The following is a 25,648-nucleotide window of genomic DNA, read 5'->3' as shown; positions in this document are numbered from 1 at the left end:
ACACATGTTTCTAACTAAAACCAAAAATAATGACAAAACCTTGTATTTAAGTCACCTCTCTCATAATGTGTCGCTCTCTGTCTGTGCTGAGGGAGTTCAGTGTCATCTTGAGGGCCAGGCGGTAGAGCGACATGGTGTCCTGACACTGCAGACACTGCTCCAGACTTTTCTCCTGTGACCAACACGATCTACTGCTAGGAAGCAACAGAACACTGATTAGAAAATCAAACACCACGTATCCAGACAACCAGAGACATCTAATGAAGAGAGGTACATCATGTGCACATAATGATTCAAATAAAGCAGGCGAACCGTTGTGAAATTTTCACCATCATTTTATCCCCTTTATTTTAAGTATTGTAAGTAATAAGCGATAGGAAACCATACATATGGTTTCAATGAAAAGTACTGAGAGTTCGATAGAAAGTACAGTTTTGAGGCATCATTGCTGCTTTGTAAAAGGACAATTAAAAAAACCAGAAAGACCAAAAAAGGAATTGAAAAGGGTTTGACACACGTCTGACAGCAGGTTTGTAGAAAATGGGGAAAACGCCTGCACCAGAGTGTTGTTTGCTGGACAGGGAGAGAGTCTTCTGTGAAACCAGAGGTCACTAACCTGGTAATCATTCTTGCCAGCAGTGTGACATATAATGCATTGCAGGTCGAAGCAGAGCGACAGTGACGCTCTAGCTTCTTTTCCTAGAACAAAGTTACAAAATTTCAAGTGTAATATTCTCACATAAACATACCTCTGCTTCTAACTCCAAATAACTTTCCACAGTTATTCAAAAAGGGGTTGATGGAGTGATAACTGACCTGGTCCTTGGTAAGTTTCAGATCCAGGCTCTGGCACTCTGCATTGACAACACTCCTGATCTCTCTGGGACTAAATGGATCTAAGTGGAGCGTGGGCCACAACCTAAACCGACATGGTCACGGCATTATAAATTGCAATAGTACTTAGAAATACATACTGCTGCAAGAAAACAAATCAATTGTCATTTGAACCAATATAAGACAATGTAATGAGCGGCTGGCCTACAGGCAATATGTGGGCAAAGACCATATACAGCAAATTGACAGATATTTGGAATTCAAGCAGTGTGTATCACCTCCAAGCTTGAGGACACGTCTCTACATTGACAGACACCACCACTCTGACATTGACAGGGAGAGGATCGATCAGCCACTTCATGTGTCTTTCTGCTTGCTGGAACAAAAGGACACAAACTGTAGAGTTACAAGAATTATTCTGGAATAGTAGAGAAAAACTGTACAGCTGGGAGAGTTATTCCAAACACAACTGAGACAGAACATGTCGTATCTAATTTGACAGAGGATAGAACCTGTATTTGATCAATAGAGTCAATGATGATGATGATGTTTCCTTGATGGCGTGCCGATAGTCTTTCAAGCCAGCGGGGAAACTCCTCCAAGATCTTGCTGGGCTCCATAGACAAGCCAGAAATGGACCAGAAATGCTGCAGCAGCTATGGGACAATAAAAAGACAGAAAACACTCAGTTGATCAGCAAGAAAAGGTGTCCTCACTGGAAGTAAGTCTTTGGAAAGCTAACGATAGAGATCCCTTACTTTGATTGTGAGGCGTTTGATAATGAGAACTGGCTCCGAGCTTGTGGAAAGTGGGCGGCCAACAAAATGATAAAGGAACAAGGTGTTGGGAGATTGCTTCTGTTGCAGCTCGACCCTAAAGAGAATTAAAGAACAAGTAGAAAAGTGGACAAACCATCCAAAATGTCCAAAATGTTCCATGAGGACACTCCTCTTACAGAGTATTTACGGACAGCACAATATAAACATAGGATCACTTTTTTTCCAAGGATTGCAAATATAACAGACTGGATCTGAGGTTCTTGGGAAGATACTAAAACATAAACATGATGTTATGTTTACTTTGTGCCAGTGCCATTATGGAATAGAGCTAGCAAACTTAGAAAAGACAAGTGAAAATGGTCAGAGCAGGCTTAAAAGTAACTGAGGAAATTCACTCAGCCAACATTCAACGAAAGGTTTTAAATGACAGTGATCATCCAATAGTTTCAGTGAAGAGCGGTCTACAAGTTATGGGACATATAACGCTGAACTGAAGATTCTTACCATTTGGAGAGCAAGAGAGACTTTCCTGAGCCTGGACCACCGGATACCAGCAGAGGCGGTGTGGGAGGGGGAGCAGCTATCATGTCATTCAAACGATCTATATACTGACAAGAGCATCACATACATCACAGACTTAGTAAAATAAATGAAAGAGAAATATTGGGCTGAAGACAAGATGAAAGACTTGAATAGATCACTTCTAGATAAGAATATCTGCTCTACCTTCTGGAAGCCTAATTGTGAGGTGGTGCTGTTACAAGCCTGTTGATAGGACTCAATCTGTTCCTGCTCATCGTGCAGGTCCCACAGCACATCTCCCGAGTCTTCCTCACGCCCCTCATCGATCCCAGAGTCCTTAGAGTCAACCTCTGCTCCTTCAAGACCCAGCAACTCCTAGATGACGAGGATAGCGGTCAGGGGTCAGGCGGTGTTGAAATAAATTACTGTCCACACAACACTTAGAGCCTCATGAGTTCATGAAAAGACTATTGTTGTTCGGAGACCGTCTGTACCTGTTTGATGACTTTCTCTAGTTGAGCATAAATCAGTTCAGCGCCCTCCTCTGCAGAGCCACCATGATCTACCACCTGGGTAATGTTCACAAAATGTCAGCACAAGCACAGTGTGGCAGCTAGCAACTGGAAAAATACAAGACAATACAGTTTAGAGAAGGGCAAAACAGAAAGCTATTTATCAAAAAACACACATATATTACTCATATACTGATTGATGGAATGCACTTTCACCGCGTTTGAAAAAGATCGAGATCCGTTTCACCGCACACACCTTGACTTTAGCAGCCTTGTCTGCTGCATTGACCTGCTCCAGCAGTTGCCTGATGGGTCCAGTCAAATTGTGGTCTTCTTCAGTCCTAAGGTACAGCACCAGTGGATGGCCATCTGGATTGTTCACAAAGGCCTCCTCACAATCCTCCACCACAGAGCTACATAAATGCATTTAGCACGAATATCACAGCAGCAACAGTCATTCGCTTCACAAATAGATGGGATGTTGAATGTTGAATTTTCATTACGTGGCATTAACCTAGTGAGGTACAGAAGTCACTCTACCTAGTGACAGTGGATTTGAGTAGAAGCACACACACAGAACTCCTTTCGATCTCCTGTCTGCGCTCTACAGCGTACGAGGCAGCATTTTCTTCTGGGAAGCAGACGTTCAGGTAGAAATGGCCCAGACCTTCACACATTCGCCGTAACCCAGACGAGTGTTTCTGCAATTAAAACATCAACATTCGCAGACAAGGATTAACGGTACTTCTTGACAAAATTGTCAGTCTGAGTGAACCAAACTACTTTCCTTTCTTCCTTAAGTACGTGCTGACTTAACTTCAACCTAATTCTGTTTTTCCAACGGAGACACATTGGTCATTTAGTCTGTTTCAGTGAAAACAACAATCACGCAAACATTGGTCATTTAGTTTTAAAAAGTCACTTTTCAACACATGTTTAACTATTCTAGATAGACGCCTCATCCCTGTGTTACTTTATGTCATGATCAGGAAACTGCCCCACAAAGGTGAAAATCACATTAGTGTCATAATATCCCTAGAAATCAGACTATTTACAGTTTTTGCTGACTTGCAGTGCCCATCTAACCAACCTTAATAAAAACATCCAGCTCAGCTTTGGTCTCCTGGGTAAAGATTAGGTAGCAGCGCACTGTGTTGCTCCATAAGGCCTGGGGCACGTGAGGGGAAACCTGAAGCAGACTAGCCACCGCAGCATCCCAGTCATCTAACAAACACAGACACACGTGGGAAAAAATGGACACGGAAAGCAAAAGATATTAACAGCTAAATGAACAAATACTTTAAAACTACACATATACAAACATAAAGACACACCTAATCATAAGGTATAACGAGTAGCTTATTCAGAGGTCAATTTCTAGGATGTAGCCATGAGGCAAGCATGTCTGACTTCTTCTGCCTGGTCTACAAACCATACCATGGCGCCTCCCTTCGTTCTACAGACTTTACTGTTAAAGTCCACTTACCTCTGCTCACGTTGGCGAAGGGTCCCTCCACGTCGATCAAGCTGTGTGCGAACTCTGGTCCTCTGAAGGTCTGTTGCAACTGCATCATGCTGCCCATAGAGGGCTCACTTCCCAGCACGCCACCAGTCCAGTACTCGCACTGTGTCCCTGCAGCTAAAGACGTAGGAATAATAACGTGGTACGATGTTTTTCATAATATAAAACAAGACCCTCCACGTGTAGTACGCTAACACAACAACACGTTCCTGAACAAGGAATAGGTATGCAGAGCAGATCGATGAGTGAATAAAACAAAACCAAAAAAAGAAAAGAAAAGAAAATGCCCCAATCCGGCGGCTTTCCTTACCAGTGACAGTGGTTTGGTTGTCATCCGAGTCAGAGTCATTTGGGTCATAGACCTGGATGCCCTGAGCCTGCAGCTGCTGCAGTTTGGCCTCCAAGTCCCTCTTGGCCCGCAGGAGATCCTGTATCTCCTTTTCTTTTGTCTCCCGGAAAATCTGGTGGTCGTTCAGCCAAAAGGGTTCAAGCTGCAATCACGTGTGAGGGAGAGAATGCCATGCAGGATTCGGGTTTTTACCTTAAACTGTCGTTTTACTTTGTCCCTGTCGTGTTCAAAGGTGGCAGCTCTCTCCATAGCTTGGTACTTTGCCTCAAGAGCACTCTCTTTTTCTCGAAGGATCTTCTGGTAAGTCTTCTGCAGAGCCTGTTGTCACATTGAGAATGATAACCACCAACATAAGAAATAATAATAATTTTTTTTTAAAAACTAAAAAAAAAACTTAAGTGCCTGGATAAGCCAGTCTCGGTTGTTCTGGTTGTTCACTTTTACCTGCAGCTCAGCTCTCAGCCTCTTGTTCTCCTCATCCAGCTTGGCTTCCTTCTTTTGCATCGATGAGATCTCGTTATTCTTGCTGACGCGAAAGATTTCATACTCTTTGCGAAGCCTCTCGTACTCTGCGGCATACTCCAGATCCACAGATCCTGTGGATTTAAAACTGGCCCCAATCACCCGGGGGCCTCGGCGGAAGGAGCTGCGCAGGAGTCGGGCTTTGGGTTTGACCTCCACCGGTATCTCGCAGGCTTCCCCGCCTTCACCCCCATACCCATCCTCAATCACCTCCCCTGGGCTGACCAAAGAGGACGCGGTGCCCATGGTGGCAACCTAAGCGGAAAAAAAAAAACAAAAGTACTCAGCCCTTTTCTTAATGCCCATAGCTGCTGCTCCTGTACGATCACAAACAGGAGAAGGACGAACGATGTCAACTATGGAAAAGTGTTTATTTACCCAGACAACGGGAAACGTGACATGCAGTTACCATCTAACCAGCTTTACGTGTTCCCCATCCGACCATTAACCACGGATAACCCCCCTCCCTCCCTCCGCTGTACTCGGTTAGCTGCGTTGCGGTTCCAACGCACCACTTGCGGGCATTTACTTGGCGTCGACTAAAAGAAGGACACAGCAACTTCTGCACATGTTTTACTTTCCGAAGGGTGGCTGACTACAACCCTAAGTCGTGGCGAAAACAGGAAGAAGCTCGGCTAAACAAACAGGAATACAGTCACTCACGGTTTCGCTCCCCTCACAGCTTCTTCCTGGCTGCCTTGGTAACAAGTCGATCATACGGGAGCTCGCAAAGGACAAACTAAGTTAATATCAATATTATGTAATAGTTATTGTGCCGCTGCAAAGCAACTACAGAATAAACTTATCGAATAGAAACACTTAGCCCCGGACACTATTTTGTGCATTTTATATTTTTATATTTTTTTTTACAGCTATTTTACTGCTATTTTATTGCTTTTCTATTATTCTATTATTATCTTATTGCTTCTGTATGCTGCTGTAGCGAAAAAAATTCCCCTCGGGGATTAATAAAGTAACTACCTAACCTAACCTAACCTAACCTAACCTAACCTAACCTAAACGTGTTAAAATCTAACATTGGTGGCAAGTAGTGATGAAGCTTAGCTTTCATAAGATTTGACATGATGGTTACTATAACAAGTTGTTAAAATACAAGATTGAACCAGTGGTTTCAAACCTTTTAGGCTTCTGTCGTCTTACACAAGCAGTGTGTAGCCGAAGTCACAACTCAGATGTCTATAAGGTAACAAGTAATTAGTGGTTTTCCCTCTGACCTTCTCACAGGGTTCACATTCACATAATAAAGTGTATAAAATCAAAATCAAAAAAATAAAAATTCAAATGATTCAACATCTCACCCATATTCAAAGATGTTCAAAAACTGAAAACAGATTTGCGTATCCAAACTTAGTTTTTTTTTCTTCTTTCCTTAGTAGTCATCGGATGACACCTCAGATTTATCTGCTGTCCCTCTATAAAAAGAAAAAGGGTTTATAAAGTAGCTCAAACTAGCTCCACCTCCAGCAGCTTAAACATGCTGCTGACACACTGATGTTTCTGTATTAATAATCAAATGATGTTTTCAGTCAGAGGGACCAAAGCCTTACTTTAACTACATTTTAATTCTAATACTTGATGAACTCTTATTTAGGTAGGATTTCTCATGTAGAACTTTTACTTGCTCTACGTCCTTTTACTTATAGGGAAAGAATCTGAATACTTCTTCCATCACTCAAATGCAAGATATTTCATATATATTAATTCATGAAATGTACAAAAATATAGTATTTAATGTAGCCTAATCAATTGTATTAACCTAAAACATAGGTCTGTTTTATTGTTGTGAACTTGTTCCAATTAAGAGGAAATTGTGGCATTTATCGGTAGCAGTCGAGTGCTCACTTGGCTAAAAAATAGAAAATTACATTACTGCTTCAAAAGGAACATCTAAAGTACTCTGAAGCAAAAGTTAAAATGTTGGGTAGCTGTAATGTTTAGGTTTCATGATAAATAAGTATATATTGTTTTCTTTGCCGTTTATTTGATTATTTATTACAATGGCAGAATTCTTTAATGTCTATTACCTCTTTGAAATGATACGAAGAGATGACATTTTGTTCGAAAATCTTTATTGTCTATATAATATTTGCTGCTTACTGGTTTTGTTCCCTATTTTTACAGAACAGCTGAAGAAATGTGTCCCTGTATGCACGGTTCAAGAAGAAATACATCACAGGATCGAGTACACCACTAACACAGGTCAGTGCAGATGTGATCTGATTGACTCTGCCCAGTGACTCATGGCTTGCTGCAGCAATATGGCCATAGCTGTCACTTTTAATATAGATTACCCTGCACACATGGTAGGGCACAAATGCAAAGAGAAAGTTCATCACAATAAGTACGATCATTTTCATAGCTTTATCTTTCATTGTTCGTCCTTTCTGTTCTTTGACTGTCCTCAGTTTCAGTAGAATCAGTATGTAGGAAACCATGATGGTGGTGAGGGGAAGAGCAAATGCCACAATAGTGGAAACCAAAGCCGTGGGAGATGTCTTTTCCAAGTAGAGCTTGTTGCAGATGCAAGTTGAGTTGGTCAGGTTATTTTTAGAGAAAAGTGTAGGACTCATAGATACAATAACTGTCACCCAAAGTATGCCAACAGCTACCTTAGCATACATAGGCTTCCTTATTGATTGTGATTTTATAGGTAAAACCACAGCCAGGAATCTGTCCAGGCTGATGAAACTCATTAAGTAGAGGCTGCAGTACATGTTTAGGAAGAACAGGAAGCCTGACATTTGGCAGGAAATGTGTCCTAAGGGCCAATGGCCGTCAGACAGGTGGTAAACTATACGCATGGGTAAAATGAGGACATAAGAGATGTCGGCTACAGACAGGTTCGTCAGGAAGACCTTTGATGGAGACGTTCTCTTCTGGTGAAAGAAGGTCCACAGAGCCAAGGCATTCCCAGGAACAGCGATGATGAAAACCAGGATATAAAATACAGAGAGGATGATATTCCATAAAGCCACAGAAGTGCCATCGAAACCCTCTGTCTCCTCTTCAGAAATGTTCATGGTTGTTGCAGTGAGGATCAGCCTAGTGCAGCACAAATTAGACACAAATAACCTGTTACGATGACCGACAGCGCTGCAGTCACATTGTCTTTTAGTGACTCATAAAATCGTGCTGTATCAAAACAAAACTTAAAATGCAAAGCATATGTGACAATCATATGACCCATGGATGCCAAATTACATGTACTTTCATGTGTAAATGACACTTGTTAGAAAGAGGAACTGGGCTTGCCATACTTTACTGCAACTTGTTAAAAGACACTTGCACCTTTAATTCTAATTAGCTACCACCAGTTAAAAATAAATTATAGATAAACTACTTTCAAGAATTATAAAATTGTCATAATTCGACATTGTAAAATATTTTTTAAACAGTCATAGTACAAAACATTGAACTGAAAAATACATTGAAGATGTAAACATGTTTTTGAAGGAAGGGGAATACATTTGTTCAAAAAAAGTGTTGCCCTTATTTTATGGCGAACAGTATCTGGTAGTCGTACTTGACCTTTCCTTTCAGTAAGTTGATGTAAAGTGCAAAATCCACCATTCAGTTCATTCATTCGAGCTATCACAAAGTTATAACAATTTAATTAAATGCCTTGATACTTACCCTAAACTCCAGTTACTGGCTTTAAAATTAAATTAAAAAAAATAAATTAAAAAAATTCCACAATTGACTTTAAATCAATTTCAAGATACGGGGGAATTCACGTTTGCTTTTTTCGCAAAAATGTACCGAATGGCCCATGACGACGCATACCATTGTATATAAAGTGCCACCAACCTTTACAATTTTAATATCTAATAATCTAGTCAAAAATAAGATGAGAGTAAATCTGGGGCATACATTCCTCCCATGTGGCTCTATGTCAGTAATCAATCATATTCTTACCTTGAAACGGTACAGAACGCAGAACTCTACAATGTATTTGCTACCAGTGGAAAACAATGAAGTACAAGAGGAAGTTGATATTGAAGTGAGAAGTTGACTGGAAGTTGTCTGGTACACATCCACTTTTGTGTGTGTCCCCTCTCCTCACCTCCCCTCCCCTCCCCCCTCTGCACACACGCACGCACACACACACACACACGCACGCGCGCACGCACACACACGCACACGTAAAGAAGACAGAGGAATTAAACAGGAAACCCCAAAATAAAAGCATTCAAGCTCAGTGCACTACAAGCATGCAAGTCTTTATTTTTTTTGCTACTCCAACACAGTTTTGTCTTTACCACATTGCTCCTTTATAGTATGATTTAAAGCTTTACAAAAAAAAAAAAATGAGAGAAAACCAAATATTTACAAAATCTATCTGTGCAAACATAATTCTTCTTTTACACCACTCTCCTAAAGTATTTGAAAGGCATGCATACAAATAAACTTTGGTATGTTAACAAAACTACTTATTTTCTTAGTAGAAGCCTTTATGTACATGTGGTAGAACAGATTTATCACTTTGTTTTTTAGTACAGATTACATTGAGACAACAATACATGTTAACTTAACAAACCAAGACCAGCAGTACAAACACTGAGGTCAACACTACAGCCTCCACACCGAGAGAGTGCATGTAATTTCCTCCAAAGCTCATGATTGGGTTAGGCCTGAAGTGAGTCATTGTACAACAACTTTGGCAAATAGGCACAATAAAATGGAAACTCGTATTACTCGTGATACCAGTTGTACATCTGTAAAATAAATTGGCAGTTCAAATGGGTGGAAAATGAGAAAATACTCTTAGAAAACTAAAGTTGCTAATGAGTTTAACTTTAGAATCTGTGTATACATTATGTAGACATTCATAAAAGGCATTTACAAGGGCTGTGTTGAATGTCTGGCAACATAAGAAATATAGAAGATTAAATATACTATGGTTATTCAATCTCTTGTTTCAAAAATAAAACACACTTTTTACATGGTATTTTGTGATTGTACATCAATTCTATAGTCCCTATTCATAGCTACAGCAAGAAAATATATTTTCAACACCATGAAAGCCTTCCACTTCAACTACAAAGTGGTGAAACTAAACAGTTTTTAGTTACATTATAAAATATTTTGTCAAAACATCTGGAACACCTTCAAGAGAAAATCCAAATCCAAATAAGTATGATTAAAAATTTGAAAATGAACTCAAAGTAGATAAAATTAGCGGTGTGTGAATGCCAGTGTCAAATAAAAGATGAATTAAGGGAGTGCATCATTTAATACTTTTACAAAAACTTTCAAAAACAGAAATGGAAAAAAACAACAACAATAAACCAAAACTATATCATATAAAACATGACCAGGTCTACCTGCTCTGCTGTAAAGCCAGAGGGGCGATAATGGGGCTAGGTAGTGTCCTTAGCCGCTGTGGCTGTTGGGATGCAGGATTTGCCGTTGCTGCCGTTGTGGGACCTGTAGCTGGTGAAGCTGGGGGTGTGTATGGTGCGGATGCTCTTTCCACCTGGGCCCAAAGGTGTGGGCGACAGAGGGGAGGGGGAGGAGGAGGAGGAGGAGGAGGAGGAGGAGAATGAAGAGGAGGAGGAGGAGTGCACTCGACCATTCTGAGTCTGCGAGGAGAATGAGAGAGCTTTACCTGTGTGCTGTGAGGGTGTGGGGAGTTTGAGGGATCCGTTAGACAGGGAGGGGATATGGGAGGAGGGGAGGGAACCGGAGCGAGGGGTGTGAGAGGACAGGATGGAGGATTTTGTCACAGAGGAGGAGGAAGAGGAGGAAGAAGGGTTAATGGGATTAGTAGCATCTGAGTTTTGCGCAGACTGGGAGCTGCTTTTAGTAGAGCTAGGATAAAAAGCAGGGATTTTAGAGATGGGAATAGTGGGGGAAGTTGTTTTATGATCCCCTCCCACTCTTTTAGCACTTCCGTTAGCCTGCAAACAGAGATGCCAAAACAGATACTGGTCGTCAAAAAAGAAAACTGGTAAAATAACACATATAAAAGGCAAGGCGATGTTATATAAATCTAGACGTTATTCACACAGATACACACTATGACTGGGCAAACATTAATATTACTAAGACACAACTAAAAGACACCAAAAACAAGATTAACAGAAGCTCTGCTTTTACTAGGTTACACGGAAGGTGAGACATATTGAACTGAGAGACTTGTTATCAAGAAACAGAACACTGCAAAGGTGAGACAAGTGTGATGGCAGACAGGACGGGCATCTCTACAGAGTCCCGGTGTGTTAGAGGGGATTGTTAGTTCTGGTGAGGGCTGTGGGAGAAAATTCAGAAGGCAAAGATGCATAACAGGGCTGGAGAGAATTGGAAAACAGGGTTAGGAGTTTGAAGAGTGACAGCAGACAGGGGAAGTGTGGGCCAGTGTTCCACTGAAACGGATGGTGCAAGATGAGTGGGTTATGCCGAGGTCTTTGACGGAAAAGAAATACATAACTTTGTAGTTAAGTAAGCTGAGCAGTGATGTTGGGTGTGAGCATAGGTTCATTGTGAGAAGGGAGGAGCATAGCCAAATAGTCAGTTAAGTTTGTTTTTGAACCATAGCCATAAGCATCTGGGGATTTGGCAACACTGTTTAGGAACTCAGCTGTGATGGAAACTGGAGATGTGATGACAACTCAGATGATGACGGGATAGGATTCCACTTTTCCTTGTTTTTTTTTTTCATTTTTTTTTTTTCATTTTTTGTTTAGCCACCAACACAGTGAAAACCATGAGCAGTGTGAACATGCAGAAGCATACAGTACAGTGATGTTATGGGGTAACAGTCAAGAGTCAAACATGCCTTCGTGTCAGAGCAGACTCGAGAGAAAAATGGACAGATCCACAGTCGCCACCATGGTGGCTTTATCTTTTTTCAAAACACGGGAAATCTCACAGCTTTGGTAGTCTTTTTTTTTTTTTTACACGTTTTATGCCTCATGCTTTCGATTACCTAAACGTTTTTTCCTCTAGTCTCTGGTAAGACCCTACAGTAAAACTACCTGTCGGAACTGCCTCTGAGCGTCCTGCAGTTTTTGTTGTTTTCCTGCTTTGTCAGTTGTACCCGGTGACTGCCTGGACTTCGTAGATAAAGGGACGGGCATCCGACTAGTAGGGGAAGCGACACTGGTGTTCTGCAAGGGGATCCAAATGAAAAACAAAACAAGAAATAAAAAAAAAGATAGAAAAAAAAACACACACCACATAGGAAGTATGAAAAATCAAGGCACAAGTACACAAAACCTTTTCATTAACACCTCAACAATCACCACCAGTGAAAGATCGTGCACCCAGTGGGACCATAAACCTTAACGTCGATATATTGTACACAATACATGCAGTCAAGAATAAGGAAATAATTAGATCATCATGACAGTGTCTTTGATGATGAGTGTGCCACTTGCTGAAAACCTCAGAGTTTTAGCAGTGAGCTAAAGGAGAAAGATGGTAGGCAGGAACCCAACAAAAATGCCACCCCAATCATGTCCCCACGATTTCATAGAGGCAGAAAACCACTGGGGACATTTCCAACATTTCAAGCACCTGTGGAGTGGATTAATGTTTTTGTAATTTCAGTGGTTAAGGTTGGAGTGAAGGTAGGTTGGAAACTGAAAGAGAAGGACCCAAAGCCTCCAGGAGCAACAATAGCTAGAGAGAGACCTGTTGTACGGTGCTGGGGACACTGGGGACAGTGGTGGTGGTATTGGTGGTGTTGGTGGAAGGAATGACTACAGGGCGAGGGAGGAGCTGAGGTTTAGTCTTCTTGAAGGAATTTTTGCTGGGTACCTTAGGACCAGGCCCTCTGGAGGTAGGGAGAGAAGAAGACCTCTTCAGCCCCCCTCCTTCTGAGCTTTTCCCATTTCCTGCTTTAGCCTCCTCCATGCCGACCGTCTCGTCAGGAGAGCGTGGTCCCATCTCACTTATAGTGGTCTCCAGTTGCTTGATGGTCTGCTCCAGGCTGTCCAGCGTCTTGTAGGTGTTCTTCCGAATCTCATCTGTCCTGCAGAGGGTGTCAGAGTTCTGCCTCTTCTTTTGGGGGGTGTCTGCTAAGGATTTTGAGCGGGAAATCTCAAATCTCTTTGCTTCTTTGTGCTGCCTGATAGTACCATCAGATTCTTCCTCGTCTTCATACACAACCACCTGTAGAGTTTTCTTGCCGGACTTGGTGCCTGTGCGAATCGCCTGGGTCAGTGCTGCTAGCTGTTTCTTCGGGAACTTAAACTTGAACTTCTTCTTACCATCCTGCTTGGCATCTCCATTTGACTCTAAGTTACCTCCGCTGTCCGTCAGTTCAGATACTAAAGATGAAGATGAGGATGATCGGCTGGCTTGATCGGCAGTGCCCTGTGAGCAGCTGTCCTTTTTGCCATCAACCATCTCGACCCCTCCTGCTTTCACCGGCAGCCCACCACTCCTCTCTGTGTCAGACTCCTCACTCTCCTCCTCAATGCACTCTTGGGCAAGCATCCTGTCCATTTCCTCCTCACATTCAAAGATGGTGGACAAGCGCTTGTAAGCTGAACGGATATCCATCGGCTCGTCAAAGATGATGATGACCGGCTTTTTGTTGAAGCCATTGTCCTGTGGCGCAGTGGAATCGACTGTGGTGTTCCCACGGTTTGTTGCACTGCCTACAGTTACAGTTTGGACACTTCCTTTCTTGGCATTGACCAGTTCTTGGTACTCGCCACAAGACAGGGCCTGAACCTTGGTGTTGGTGATCATAAATGCAATGTTATCTGGGGGTGGAGGTGGCTCTTCTGCTGGTATGTCAGGACTAAGACTAGCCCCCTCATCACCGTCCTCAAAATTCCCTTTAGGTGGATCACTGTCCTCACTCGAAGTCTTGGGTGGAGCAACAAAAGGTTTAGGGGCCTCCTTTACAGCACTGTTTATGGGAGTCTCCACCAGCTCAGGTATTACATTATTATTAGAAGAAACATTCTCCTGGATGGTTTTATTTTTCTTTTCAGAGTTCTTTTTGTTGAGGATTTTCCCCTTCTGCATTTCTGCACTTGTCTTTAACGATTCAGAGCGTTTCACTTGCTTCCTTGGCAGTTTGAATCCGTTAAGTCCCACAGGTTTAGGTGATATCGGTGGAGGTGTTACAGGAGGAGGTGATTTGGGTGGTGGAGACAGAGGCGGCTGCTGCTGCTGCTGTTGCTGCTGTTGCTGGCTTGGAGAATTGTCATTAGCATTGACATTTGACACCTGAGTTGGAGGCTGTGTGGGCTCCCTGTGTTCGGGGGTGTCTTCCATTCCTGAATGGGCTGGATGGTCTTTGGGAATCTGGCCAGTCACATAATATATGACCTATGAGTGTGAAATTTCAAAATGTTATTATTTCAAAACTTTAAAACTATAAAATGTCCAGTAGTAAGAAAAGAAAAGAAAAGTCACACGTACCCCTGGGCTCTGTCGTACAGTAGTATTCCCGTTTTCATCTGTGTCTGGATCGTTATCCTCTCGACTGGGCTCTGAGCTCTGCTAGGACAGTGTGTGAGGGAATAATATTACTGTGCAACTGGTTTGCCAGGTTGCAATGGATTAACTTTGAAGTCGTATGTTATATGTTTGCAGAAGCATCCAGTGTCAAAACCAGATTGGCTTATAAACTTCTACAAAGCATCAGCAAAATATTTGCACTATGTTGTGCTCAGACTTAATCCAGTTTTATGCTGTATTACATTACATATTACACTTATCTAATATTCAATTTATATTTTCTCTTCTTATCTTGTTCGTACAGTATAAACTGTTCATGCTTTGACAGTACTTTTATTTCAGTGAAATAAATTGGGACAATTTCAGAAACCTTATCTAACATGCAATCTTTAATTTTGTATTATTTACAGCAATTACAAGCTTACCCTTATAGTATACCTCTAATTTGTCACATGTTTTAAAGGTCTCATATTGGATCAATTATAAAGCAGGCATTGGTGCTGTATTAATACTCTGAAAGTGTCAAAACACTCAGTAGACTGAGAAAGGCACATAGCCTGTATGCAGAAATGGCGCCATTTGAACTTCTGCAAATTTGTGATGTCGCAAACAAATGCTCATACGTCTGCCCTCAGCAGTGATGCCACTGTTCAACCTTTCACGTGGAAAAAGTGGTCACTCCGTTTGCAGAACTGACAAGCTATAATACTAAAAAAAAACCTGAGGTTGACTTTACTGTACATCACTTCTAAAAAAGTCAAGCCAATTAGAAGAGAGTCACGTGTCAATGCTCCCTAAAGACACGGATGCAAAACAGGTTGTTCCCGGTACAGCTCCAGAGAGAAGCTTAAGAGAGAAGTAAAACCATACTGAGATAGTTTTTGGTTAATAATTACACAAAAATATCTTCCTTTGGATATCAAGAATGCAAATAAAGCACCAGAAAAGTGTAAAATATGGGACCTTTAAAAATGTAGCTTTGAACCAGTAAAATGTTTTGTTATCTATCCTTTTTTATTCCACAAATCATATTGAACGTGTGTATTTAAGGGTTGTGCTGGTTACGCAGTTGTAAAGCTGGGAAAAGCAAATTTGGTTGAAATTGTGCAAAGACAAAGAGAAACAGAAAAGTAATTCTTCAGGAAAGTGAGGGAGGAGCATGCAAAGTGGCCACACTGACCTCTCGTGAACCAAGTCTGCAAAAATAGGTTGTGTCTACAAAATTAATTGTTTTTCTCAATTGTCAATCATTTAAAAAATACTTGTTCTATGGATTTTGTATGAAGAAATGTCATTAAAGAAAGACACAAGACGATTTAATTGCCTGTAAGATACAGTGCCGAGGTCTTTATTGATTTGGAGGAAAAGACAAGTGCTAGTTAAATCCGTTGTAAAACACACCTCTGTCTGGACCAGGCATACAGAAGACACAGCATCTTTTCAGAGGCTTGATTTTATGCAGACTTAATCCTGGGAAAATATCCAAGCTGTGATGTCCAGCAGAATCAAAAGAGTGAAGGAAAACGAGGCAGCAAGGAAAGGAGCTTTTGGGTGGCAGCTGCTACAAGTTTCTCTCGAGCCAAAGCAAGGGCAGAAGTTGTAGAAGTGTTAAGACACAGCCAGTGATTGTATCACACAGTTGGCAGAGGCAGGCAGTTAGCTGGGCAGCTGCGCGGCGACATATATTTTACCTTTCTCTCTTTGAGGGGCAGTAGAGCCCCCGGTCTTAGTTCTCTGATTTGCGGCTCAATTCGAGTGGGGGGCTCTACCAAATTTTTCAGCCCTACATCCTTAATTGTGCACTTCTGGAAAACCTGAAGAGTGGAGAAAAGTGAGGAGGTGACATGGGGACAAGGAGTTTGAGTATCTCCACTACTTCCACGACTGTAAAACCCCACACGGGATAAATGTAGTAAGGCGCCAAGGAGGTGACTACTTTGGCAGCTGTGAGTGCCCATCCTTTGCCCCCTCTGAGGGATCCAACCACCACAAAAGGAAATGAAAGGCAACCCACTCCCACAATGCAGAAATCAATAACAACCAGCAGACATCAGATCCATTGATTGCATTTCCACACTTGCTCGAGGGAATGTGTGTGAGTGCTTGCGTGTACATATGCATCTAACCTGGAGCTCTGCCATGATCTTGTCCCCTTCATCCTCCTCCTCTCTGGTAACTGAAGCAGTGACAGGGGGAGGGGTGGCTGGCTTCGGCTTGGTCTCTGGTGCAACCTTAGTGGGCTTGGGTTGGGGAGAAGGAGGTGGAGCCTCCTCTTCATCCTCCTGTGACAATTTATGTGAAGGAAATTATAACACACAGACATGAGAATGGCATTGATCTTGTCAACTCTCAGCAAGCTCCCACTGCACTGACCTGAGCCGAGACGGACTCCTTTCTGCTGGTGTAGACCACCTCGCCAGAGCGCGTCGTGGTCATACCTGAGCTGGAGCTAGGGTAGGTTTTCCTTGGAGGAGGTGGTGGTGGTGGGGACTTGCTTGACTTTTCAGACCCATGTTTGGTCAAACCGTCAGTGGCTGCTGACTTGATGGCAGTTTTGGAGGGTCTCTCCAGTGCTGGCTTGGCAGGTTTCTCCATCAGAGGCTTGGGGAGTCTCTCAGGCCCTTTCTTGGCTGGTTTGTCAGACTGAGGCTCTGGCTGGGGCTCTTATGTCACACAGATCAATTAAATCAATTAGAAAACAACATTAAGGTGTGTTGATAAAGAAGGAAATATAAAATGAGTCCATTTCTAAGTTACATTTGTGTTTGATTTGTACCTGATGCTGACTCGACAGGGTTATGGATGTCTTCTTCTTCCACAATGGCAGCTGCAGGCAGTGCTGGGTTCTCTTCCACCTCAAGACTTGGTATTCCCTTCATCATGTTGGCCTGGGCCTCTTGAAGGATCTTTTCAAACTCTCTTCCATCATAATGACCCATGTTCTGCCTCTTCTCTTCCCACTCCTTCTCTGCTGCCTACAAAGAGAAGAGCAGAGAAGAACACGGAAAGTTAGAAAAAACTTCACAGACAGACTCTGAGGAAACTAAACTGGGGACTGTTATGTCTTAAACAACAAACAAATTAAGTAAATGAGTCTAAATAAGTGAAATAATGTAATTCAGAGGAAAGAGTGAAATCCTATGACATTTACAGGATGCTAATGAGGGAATTTGAATATCTTTACTTGACCTGGATTAGAATAAATCAAGACCGCATGACAATAAGGAATCTAACCATACCTCAATGGACAAAGCTCTGCTTTTGCTCTTGTCTTGATTGTTCTGGAGCTCCTCTATGACAAGATCCTGCTTGGCAGTACCATTGCCATTATTCACCGGGTTCCCATGAGTCTTCTTATGGCGGGCAGGACTCGGTGGATCCGAGACAGCCCCTTTGGGGGATTCCCGTCCTTGACCCTTGCTTAGGTTGGGGCTGGAGGTGTGAGTTGGGCTGGGGGTGAGTGGGGGACTGGGTTGAGCTGTCAAGGCTGCAGACTGCTGAGACTGCTGCATGTGGACCGGGGAGCTCTGGACATGATGGATGACCACTGGGGAGGAAGGCATCACTTCGGATTTGATGGTGGAGCTCTGGGGCTCTAGTGGGGCCGATGTTGATGCTGGGGGAGCTTCTGCAGAGGCTTCTGCTGCAGGGCTGTTATCCACGGAGACATTAGTGGAAGGATCAAGTCCTTTCTGAGAAAACTCAGTGGCACATCTGCAGAGAGGAGGGAAACAGTATGTGATACAAAACATCTAGAAAACACTTGCAAAAACAAATGTTTGCGCAAACTCCACTAGATCGCTCTTTTATAAATTACATCAATGTTTTTAAAGCAATACCTCACATACAAACTCAGAACCACAGAATTCCATTTTAAAATCAAATTAAGTATCTATGACTGAAAACACATCGAAGCCTGTAATAAATTTCACAAACAAACTTAATTAATCATTGACATTAAACCATCATCAAAATCTATTATGCGATATCTTATGGTTTGGCACCAGGGCACGGTACGGATAGAAGATGACAGTCATGGAGAGAGAGGGAGAGAAAAGCCGAGAGTGAGTTTGGTATCTGTGACATATTAAAATGGAAATGAGGCACCGCAGTGTCCACCAAATTAATTCACTTATCGGTTCAGTGAAGGTGATGGAAGTAAATCAAGCTGGATGCCACACTCTCCTATCCACATAGAATGACCTCTTTGATGGGATGAAGCCTGGCTTGCCAGTATAATCAAACAGTACAATCTCCCATATCAGAGACCCCTGTGAGGAGCCCTGCACAGTGGTTTTTGTTTTCATCTTCAATTCCCGCTCTCACCCTCAGCCCCCATACTCCAGCACCTCTTTTTCCCGATCCCCACTTCATCTCCATTTTCCCTCTACCTTCTCAGACTGCTGAGTGTGTCAGTCAGGCTCTTGACCCTTTTCAGCATGCTGTCCAGTTTATGAGGCTCCTCCTTCAAAAACTTAACAGCTTCCACCTCCACCCTGAGTACAGACCGCATCCTGGTTTGCAGGGTTGGGAACTCTCCTGAGGAAACACATGCAGACATTTTACAAAAAGATGCCGTTCTATGACATTTCTGATCATTATCATTTTGTATCATTTTAAGTATTATCTATATAATGACCAAATTGTCATGATAGTACAACTCATCAATAATGTTTCCTGGGAGCCAACACATAAAGGCATTTTGAATGTGGTGCATTCAGTTATTCAGATTTACATTTAATGAACAACTTTTATACACAAGAGTCTGGGCAGAAATCTAAATCTGTTGAGTCAGGATCTATCATATGGTAAACTTTCAATAAATTATGTTGTCCTAGTAAATTATTTAGAGCAATGATTTGACTAAAAACCGGCAAAACTAGTTATCTAAATTCTGGTCATGTCTAATTTAGCCTTGAACATCAGTTTGACTATTAATAACGTGAACCATATTTCCCAGAGGCCCGTACCACCTTAAAAATATACAAACCAAAGCATCAGTCAATTATCTAAATAAGACAATAAAGTAGAAGAATTTATCAATCAATTACTGTCTTTTATGACACATTAGTTAATAGTAACTACTAGATTAAGATGAAAAAGTATGATCAGAGTAGAAAGAAAGTAGAGTGCCATCATACCTTTGAGCCCTGCCAGAGATTCTCCCACCTTCCTCAGAGTTACCGCTCCCTCCTCCACATCCTTTAGAGTCACCACTCTGTGAGTTGTTGCCGAGTCCTTCTGGAGGGAACCTACATACTGCTCCAGATCACTGCAGAGACAACAGAAACGACAAAGAATCAGGAGTTAAGAGAAAGAAACCTTATTTCGAACCCCTGGTTATTAAATAGCACATGGAACAAACAAATATAATGTTAAGCACTATGTACAATGGCAGCAATAAATATATCAATGGAAACTCGTATTTTAATATCTATATGCAATTCCTCTTAAGGGACTCCTTTGTTTCTTGCATGGACATGTATCTACTTGGGCCCAATATTATGGTATGATGATTTACTCTTTACAAACACCAGAGGGCAGGACCCAATCATTTATCTTGAAGATCATACAGTGAGAGATTGGGAAAAGGTGAGAGTACACTTTGGAAAAGGATCCATAAAAAAAAAAAGTATATTGCATGACAATAAACATCTCCAATAAGCAGTTCAGTTTCCTGAGTCTAGATTGGATTGGATTTGATCCTAAAACCACAAATGTTGACACACTGAATAAAGGCTTATTTGTGAGAGAGCACTTCTTCACATAGAAAACATACCACGGTGCCTCAGAGTCATCCCAAAGCTCAGGGCAGCTGGCTGGTCCGTGGGGAAACGTGCCGAACGATAACATTGTGTGCAGTGTTGGATTGCATGAGAGGAACTAAAATGGCGTTTCATTGTGGCCAGGTACCCAAGAGAAATGCTCCTTTATAATAGTCCTCTGAAGGGAGTGGGAAAGGTAATAAGGAGACAGTGTTGTTAAATGTCCCTCTATGCCAAGGTCTGTTGGTAATAGAGATGATGGAAATTCCAGCTGGGGACAGAGAAAATGAAGTTTTCTTTTTCATCAAGTCTCCCCCCCAGACAAGGAAATACTCTATATTTACATGATGTACATCTCTGTGAGTCTGAATATGCGAGGCAGCCTTTTAAAGATAACCTGATGAACTACTTAGAATAGCAATTGCCTGAGGAATCATCACGCACTTTTCTTTCATATATTATGAATTACTGTTATCAACTGAAACTCATAGCATGGGATCCAAAATGTTTGACTTACAAAGAGAATAGCTGAAAATACTGCAGCTGTTGAGATGAATACAGACTTGCAATGAAGTTAGTGGCACACTGTCAAGATAAATGCTTTGTATTTTTGCTCTGGGTGAGATTTCTCACCATCATCAATACTGCCCTGTGACAATGACAAACCATCCTATTTAAAACCCGGGATGTATTTGTTTCCTTGCTTCTTCATGTATTCCTGTTCTTTCATAGTACCAGTTTTCTACATGCGAGTACGGAGCCTTTTTTGGTATAAAATGTAATAAATTGTGCCCTTATAGGTCATGACTGATTTACTTCTCCTCTCGAGAGGGCAGTGGTTTTCACACCACATTGCCTCAGTGGTCTTAATGCCAAGCAGCTGTAATTACCAGGCCTTATTTAAGGTGCCAGCAGCCGTGTTTTGCTGACTCACAAATGGCTGGATACCAACAGTAACAGAGAGCTTAATGTAGCTCCAATTCACTGATTTCTCCCTGTTCATTTCCCAGAATCCAGGAGCTGCTATCACTGTGTTTGCTGGAGCATATGTTCACCACTGTCAAGCAATACAACACGGTTTGACCTTGCCTGTAAACATCCAAATAAAAAGGATTCAATTACTGCTCCCTGTTGGCAAGATGAGACGAGTGAATTAAAATAAGAGCAGGGTAGTCAGTAATTACTCCACAGTTAGGTCCATTGTTCTAGACTGCTGTCTCTGAGAGGCAGGCACTGCTTCCCTGTGTAAACCTGTGGGCTGTAATTTTGAGGGTGTTGGCTTGTCAGAGTTTAGGAGTGAATAGCTCAGGTGAGCTGATAAAAATGAAGCCTCATGGGGATTTTCTATAAATGGCAGAACCTTGACTAGAGCTGCATGGGTGTGTCCTTAATCAACTCTAAAACGTGTGCAAAACTTTCATAAAAGGAAAAACCTCCAACAATAAGCCTTCAGTAATGAATGCAAGCATCCGTATCTAACCATTTTAAACTGTATAAAACGCAACAACTGTTATTCAAGTATATCAGTCCCTTTTAAGCAGTCTTACCCGAGCTGTGTGAGGACACGCTCCTCCAGACCCAGGTACTTGTGTCTGTCCTCTTCTACCAAAGCTCTCTGCCTCTGGACAGGGTCCTCCAGACGCCGCATGGCCTCTGCGAGTTTAATACTGATTTCCTGCTCTGCCCGCTTCAGCTGCACCCGTAATGCGTCCTGGTTCTGGAGCTGCAGGGATGCGCACAGTGTAAGGAGATATTAGAAGACCCAGACTATCAAATCAACATACCACATGCACACTTGCTCCCACGCATGCACACAGGTGGATATCGGAACACACACTAGGACAGTCTCAATTAATTAAAAGGAGAAAGAAGTCTTGCCTGCAGCTGTCTCATCTGATGCAGTTGCATCCTGAGGTCAGAAACATTCTTCCTGAACTGCAGGAGGTTGACTTTGAGAGGAACTGAGCTCTTATCCAATGGGGCTGCAGTACTCTTGGGAGCCAAGACTGGAGAACCACCTGGGCCAAGAAAGAAAACACAAAGTTTGTTTCCTGAAAAATATGACCCATATGTGACACAAAACAAGAACATGTAAATTTATATGTACATGCTGAAATCTCTGGAGACACTGCAGTTCATAATAACTCATATCATTGCACTAAAGTAGAAATTGAAACTGAAATAATTGGACAGGCAATAAAAGTAAAAAGATAATTTCTCCCTCAGAGGGAGTAGACCGAGTTGTTATTTTCCAAGCCCCCACTCTCTCACCCTGTCTAACTTTACTACACAAATTGTCTGACTTTATCTTCCAAATGTTTAGTAGAGAAATGTTGAACTATTTGTGGCATTGTTTACCCTGAACAATAAGCACAGATATACCAACAGTCATATTGGCTGCATCTTTGAAATGTCTGTCAAATGCATTTGAGTCAGAGAGAGAGATGAAAAGGAAGTTGAACCAAGGGAACCAAGGGAGGTAATATTTGTGGTTTGGGTGAAATTCTCTAAATGGCCCAAAACAACAAAAATTTAATTCAAACTCCAGCATGAGTTTTGACTTGAACGACCTTTTTAAGGCTGCGTCTAGTCTGATGCCCATAGACAAGAGTCTTGTTTTGGAGTACATTTAATATTATCTGATAAAAGCTCAATTAAATACTTCAAACAAATTAAAAATTAACATTTTCTTATGTGCCTCTAAAGTGTAGGCACATAGTTGTTGTTTTTTTAGCGATTTTGCGATATATTAGTATTTGAGATTGATGCTTGTACCACAATACAATGTAAGTAGATAAAATCGAATTGATGTGCAGTGAAAAATTACAAATACATTTTTACAGAAGTTTACTGTATGTTCTCAGAAATAACATGTACAAATTACGCTGGAAAATCTACAGATCAATGATTAGTTTTCTTAGTGATATTTGTTTTTTTGCTACGAAGTAGCTCCATGATCTTTGGTTTATCAACATAAACTGGAAAGAAATGTTTGTGTTCACCTTCATTGTATTGACTTTGAGGCAAATCTCAGGAACAGATATCTCAAATACAACCTAAACTATCTGCATGACTAGAAACCACTAGAGATGGTAAGTAAGAAAATATTTCTTTGCTAATTTATTGTAACCAATCCTTGAACCTCAGAAGTCCATTAAAAAAAGCTTTGTCTCTGCCCTAGAGTTACACAGTAGTTCAGGGGATGGTCAGAGAGCACTCGAAGCTCTTTTGACGCAGACTGTGAAGCAGTGAAAGAACAGAAGTGTCTTTGTAATCCCACAAATCTATTCGCACCATCTACCTTACAGCTCCCCGGACCTGAAGTACAGGTTACAATGTACACGACGATTGTGTTTTGAGCCTTAAGGAGGCAATGTTCATCAAGAGAAGCGCAAGCTGTGTGGTGACAATGATAAAGCATTTGAGGGATTATAGAAAAAAAAAAAAATGGCCACGATTTCTCATGTTTGATGTAGAGGCTGTCTGGCAAGATCAAATAACTCCCTGTAACTTTTTCTGATGTTTTGAATATTCGCTCAAGTACAACATGATAAGTAAATCCTTTTGAAAGCTACATATGAAACGTGTCGTGAGACCTGAGATTAGCTTTCAAGACACACTAGTCGTGTTGTTGTTGTTTTTTGCTCTGCCACTGGTGAGATTGCAGATCTTTTTATCAAACCTAGATATGACCGCAGACTAGCTGCAGCGCCGAGATTGAATTGCTGAATCATTTTGGCAGGCTCGAGAAGTAATAGCATCTTGTTTTAAGTAGGCCTTGTGTTAGCTCTGCTGGCTCTCGTCCCTTTACTCCTATTAAACTGGATGTACTGGGGAAAGGATTGTAAGGAAATATAAACCGATGACAACCCCTGACTTTTTTTTCCCTCCCTCCAACACTGCTCATTGCAGACTGTTGACTGACACTGATGTGTGGGCTTGTCTGCACAAGACATCATGGCATTAAAACATGGCATTCTCGTTTAAAAAAAAAAAAAAAAAAAAAGAAGGAGGAAAAAAAAAGTTGCAAATAGAATCGCAGTGATACTAACCTGCACTGTGCGCGCTGTGGGCTGGAGATGCTGTTTTTGGGGGTCTCTCGCTGCAGCCAGAGAAGAATTTATCAGAAGAGGAATTTGAAAAGAGAAAAAAAAATGCAGCATTTTTGGGGCACATTAGATTTAAAGGTTTGTATTAGTAAGAACAAACACATTAAAACTTAGTATGATGGGAAAGACAGACAAACCAGAGGTTACAATGATGTTAATGATGTTAACAAGCTTTATCATCATAGCACAGAAAAATACAAAGTCACAGACCTTTAAGACTAACTGTCAAGTAAACATTAACTCCACAGAGAAGATCAAAATGCAAAGAGTTGAAATGCAGCCAGATAAACCATAGATAGAGTGGCCATTTATCTAGAGAGTAAATGACTTCAGTATCAGATTCAGTCAAATCTATTTCCTCTTCACCAGATGCTATTTAACCTGAATGTTTGATATGGCCATTATAGAAGGGATACTTTCTTACTACTATCTTTCCTGCTCTGCCTGAATTGCCAGGCGTTTCATTTGAAACTCCATTTCACCCGATGCCTCACTCTCTCCTATACTGTGATTGCTTACCTTGGAGGCTCCATGGTGTCACTAGTGTTTGGGCCCTTTAAAAGTGCATGCTGAACAAGACCAGTCAAGCTGGCAATCTGTTGCTCCATAGCCTTCATTCGCTCTCTGCAGAAACATCAGAAAATTCTGCTTTCAACACTGAGGCCTATTTCCACATCACAGCTGCCACGAGAGCAAATATTAGCTCAGGAAGAACACGGGAAGGCCGTTCACAGAACAACCAATTGATCTTAATTACTTGACCATGAATCTATTTGTTGTTTTGTGGGTGAATTACACAGTAGAGATTTTTTTTTCCAATTGATTTGCAATTATGTCCTGAGTACATATTGACTCTGCTAGAAATAAAATACAGTCTTTTCAGAATTACAAACAGAGCACCAGCACTTAAATCAGTGTCTTCACAAAAGGAGTCGAGATTGAACAAACAAGATGGGTGACTCCAGACAAGAAAATATCCCTAGGGTTGACACCCGAGGTGCTCAAATCATATTTAAAAACAAAACAAAACAAAAAAACAAGAGTGAGTCACAAGCAATGGCCGCCAAGAAGAGAGTGAAAGGACTATTTGAAAATTACACTGCCTTAAGAAAGCCAAAACACCAGAGGGATGAACAGTGAACCTTACAATGAGATTGCCTTGGTGAGCCTGGAGGCTGGAAAAGAGAACAACTTTTGTTTTCAGATGTCATCATTTATCTTGAGGAAGGATATGGGGCATGTTGGGGTGGACTGTGGTTTTAGCTCAGCTACAGACAATAGACAGACACAACT

At 41.6% G+C, this 25,648-nt stretch overlaps 3 protein-coding genes across 21 annotated transcripts in view; all 3 read right to left on the bottom strand.

Moving 5' to 3' along the window:
* nphp3 (nephronophthisis 3) overlaps positions 1–5,743 on the bottom strand; it is a 31,769-nt gene extending 26,026 nt beyond the window's left edge. The window contains exons 1-17 of one of the 4 annotated variants that reach the window (XM_069703502.1): positions 5,704–5,743; positions 4,963–5,295; positions 4,711–4,836; positions 4,480–4,630; positions 4,134–4,286; positions 3,738–3,871; positions 3,188–3,348; positions 2,904–3,060; positions 2,630–2,704; positions 2,340–2,510; positions 2,118–2,221; positions 1,593–1,707; positions 1,347–1,490; positions 1,113–1,210; positions 817–919; positions 617–699; positions 56–194 (exon numbers count right to left, since the gene is read on the bottom strand). In XM_069703502.1, the coding sequence (XP_069559603.1) occupies positions 56–194; positions 617–699; positions 817–919; positions 1,113–1,210; positions 1,347–1,490; positions 1,593–1,707; positions 2,118–2,221; positions 2,340–2,510; positions 2,630–2,704; positions 2,904–3,060; positions 3,188–3,348; positions 3,738–3,871; positions 4,134–4,286; positions 4,480–4,630; positions 4,711–4,836; positions 4,963–5,286 (2,238 nt within the window). In that variant the 5' untranslated portion in view covers positions 5,287–5,295; positions 5,704–5,743. Of the gene's footprint in view, positions 1–55; positions 195–616; positions 700–816; positions 920–1,112; positions 1,211–1,346; positions 1,491–1,592; positions 1,708–2,117; positions 2,222–2,339; positions 2,511–2,629; positions 2,705–2,903; positions 3,061–3,187; positions 3,349–3,737; positions 3,872–4,133; positions 4,287–4,479; positions 4,631–4,710; positions 4,837–4,962; positions 5,296–5,418; positions 5,503–5,703 lie in introns of those variants that run through there. The other 3 variants (XM_069703501.1, XM_069703499.1, XM_069703504.1) reach the window with 3 other exon arrangements.
* Positions 5,744–7,124: 1,381 nt separating this feature from the next.
* On the bottom strand, positions 7,125–8,700 carry LOC138623790 (uracil nucleotide/cysteinyl leukotriene receptor). Its single transcript, XM_069703498.1, has 2 exons — positions 8,695–8,700; positions 7,125–8,103 (listed from the first exon to the last, which is right to left on the bottom strand). Exon 2 carries the CDS (start codon positions 8,079–8,081, stop codon positions 7,155–7,157), a length of 927 nt encoding a protein of 308 aa, XP_069559599.1. The 5' UTR covers positions 8,082–8,103; positions 8,695–8,700; the 3' UTR covers positions 7,125–7,154.
* Positions 8,701–9,260: 560 nt separating this feature from the next.
* Positions 9,261–25,648, bottom strand: part of LOC138623788 (sickle tail protein homolog) — a 108,120-nt gene continuing 91,732 nt past the window's right edge. For 7 of the 16 annotated variants that reach the window (XM_069703488.1, XM_069703481.1, XM_069703483.1 and 4 more), the window contains 15 exons: positions 24,875–24,979; positions 24,299–24,348; positions 22,125–22,264; positions 21,794–21,969; positions 19,623–19,753; positions 18,873–19,020; positions 17,721–18,195; positions 17,258–17,456; positions 16,855–17,144; positions 16,608–16,763; positions 16,173–16,295; positions 14,443–14,523; positions 12,697–14,349; positions 12,039–12,170; positions 9,261–10,961 (listed from right to left, as the gene is read on the bottom strand). In XM_069703488.1, coding sequence (XP_069559589.1) covers positions 10,422–10,961; positions 12,039–12,170; positions 12,697–14,349; positions 14,443–14,523; positions 16,173–16,295; positions 16,608–16,763; positions 16,855–17,144; positions 17,258–17,456; positions 17,721–18,195; positions 18,873–19,020; positions 19,623–19,753; positions 21,794–21,969; positions 22,125–22,264; positions 24,299–24,348; positions 24,875–24,979 — 4,399 coding nt within the window. In that variant the 3' untranslated portion in view covers positions 9,261–10,421. The remainder of the gene's footprint in view (positions 10,962–12,038; positions 12,171–12,696; positions 14,350–14,442; positions 14,524–16,172; positions 16,296–16,607; positions 16,764–16,854; positions 17,145–17,257; positions 17,457–17,720; positions 18,196–18,872; positions 19,021–19,622; positions 19,754–21,793; positions 21,970–22,124; positions 22,265–24,298; positions 24,349–24,874; positions 24,980–25,648) is intronic. The other 9 variants (XM_069703496.1, XM_069703497.1, XM_069703486.1 and 6 more) reach the window with 8 other exon arrangements.

This window comes from Brachyistius frenatus, unplaced genomic scaffold, assembly GCF_029030835.1.
Source record: "Brachyistius frenatus isolate BFR_SWC_R1_liver_20210118 unplaced genomic scaffold, ASM2903083v1 Contig_47, whole genome shotgun sequence".
NCBI classification, from domain to species: Eukaryota; Metazoa; Chordata; class Actinopteri; family Embiotocidae; genus Brachyistius; species Brachyistius frenatus.
Note: the sequence above shows the minus strand (reverse complement) of the source record. Positions and strands in the feature narration are given on the sequence as shown.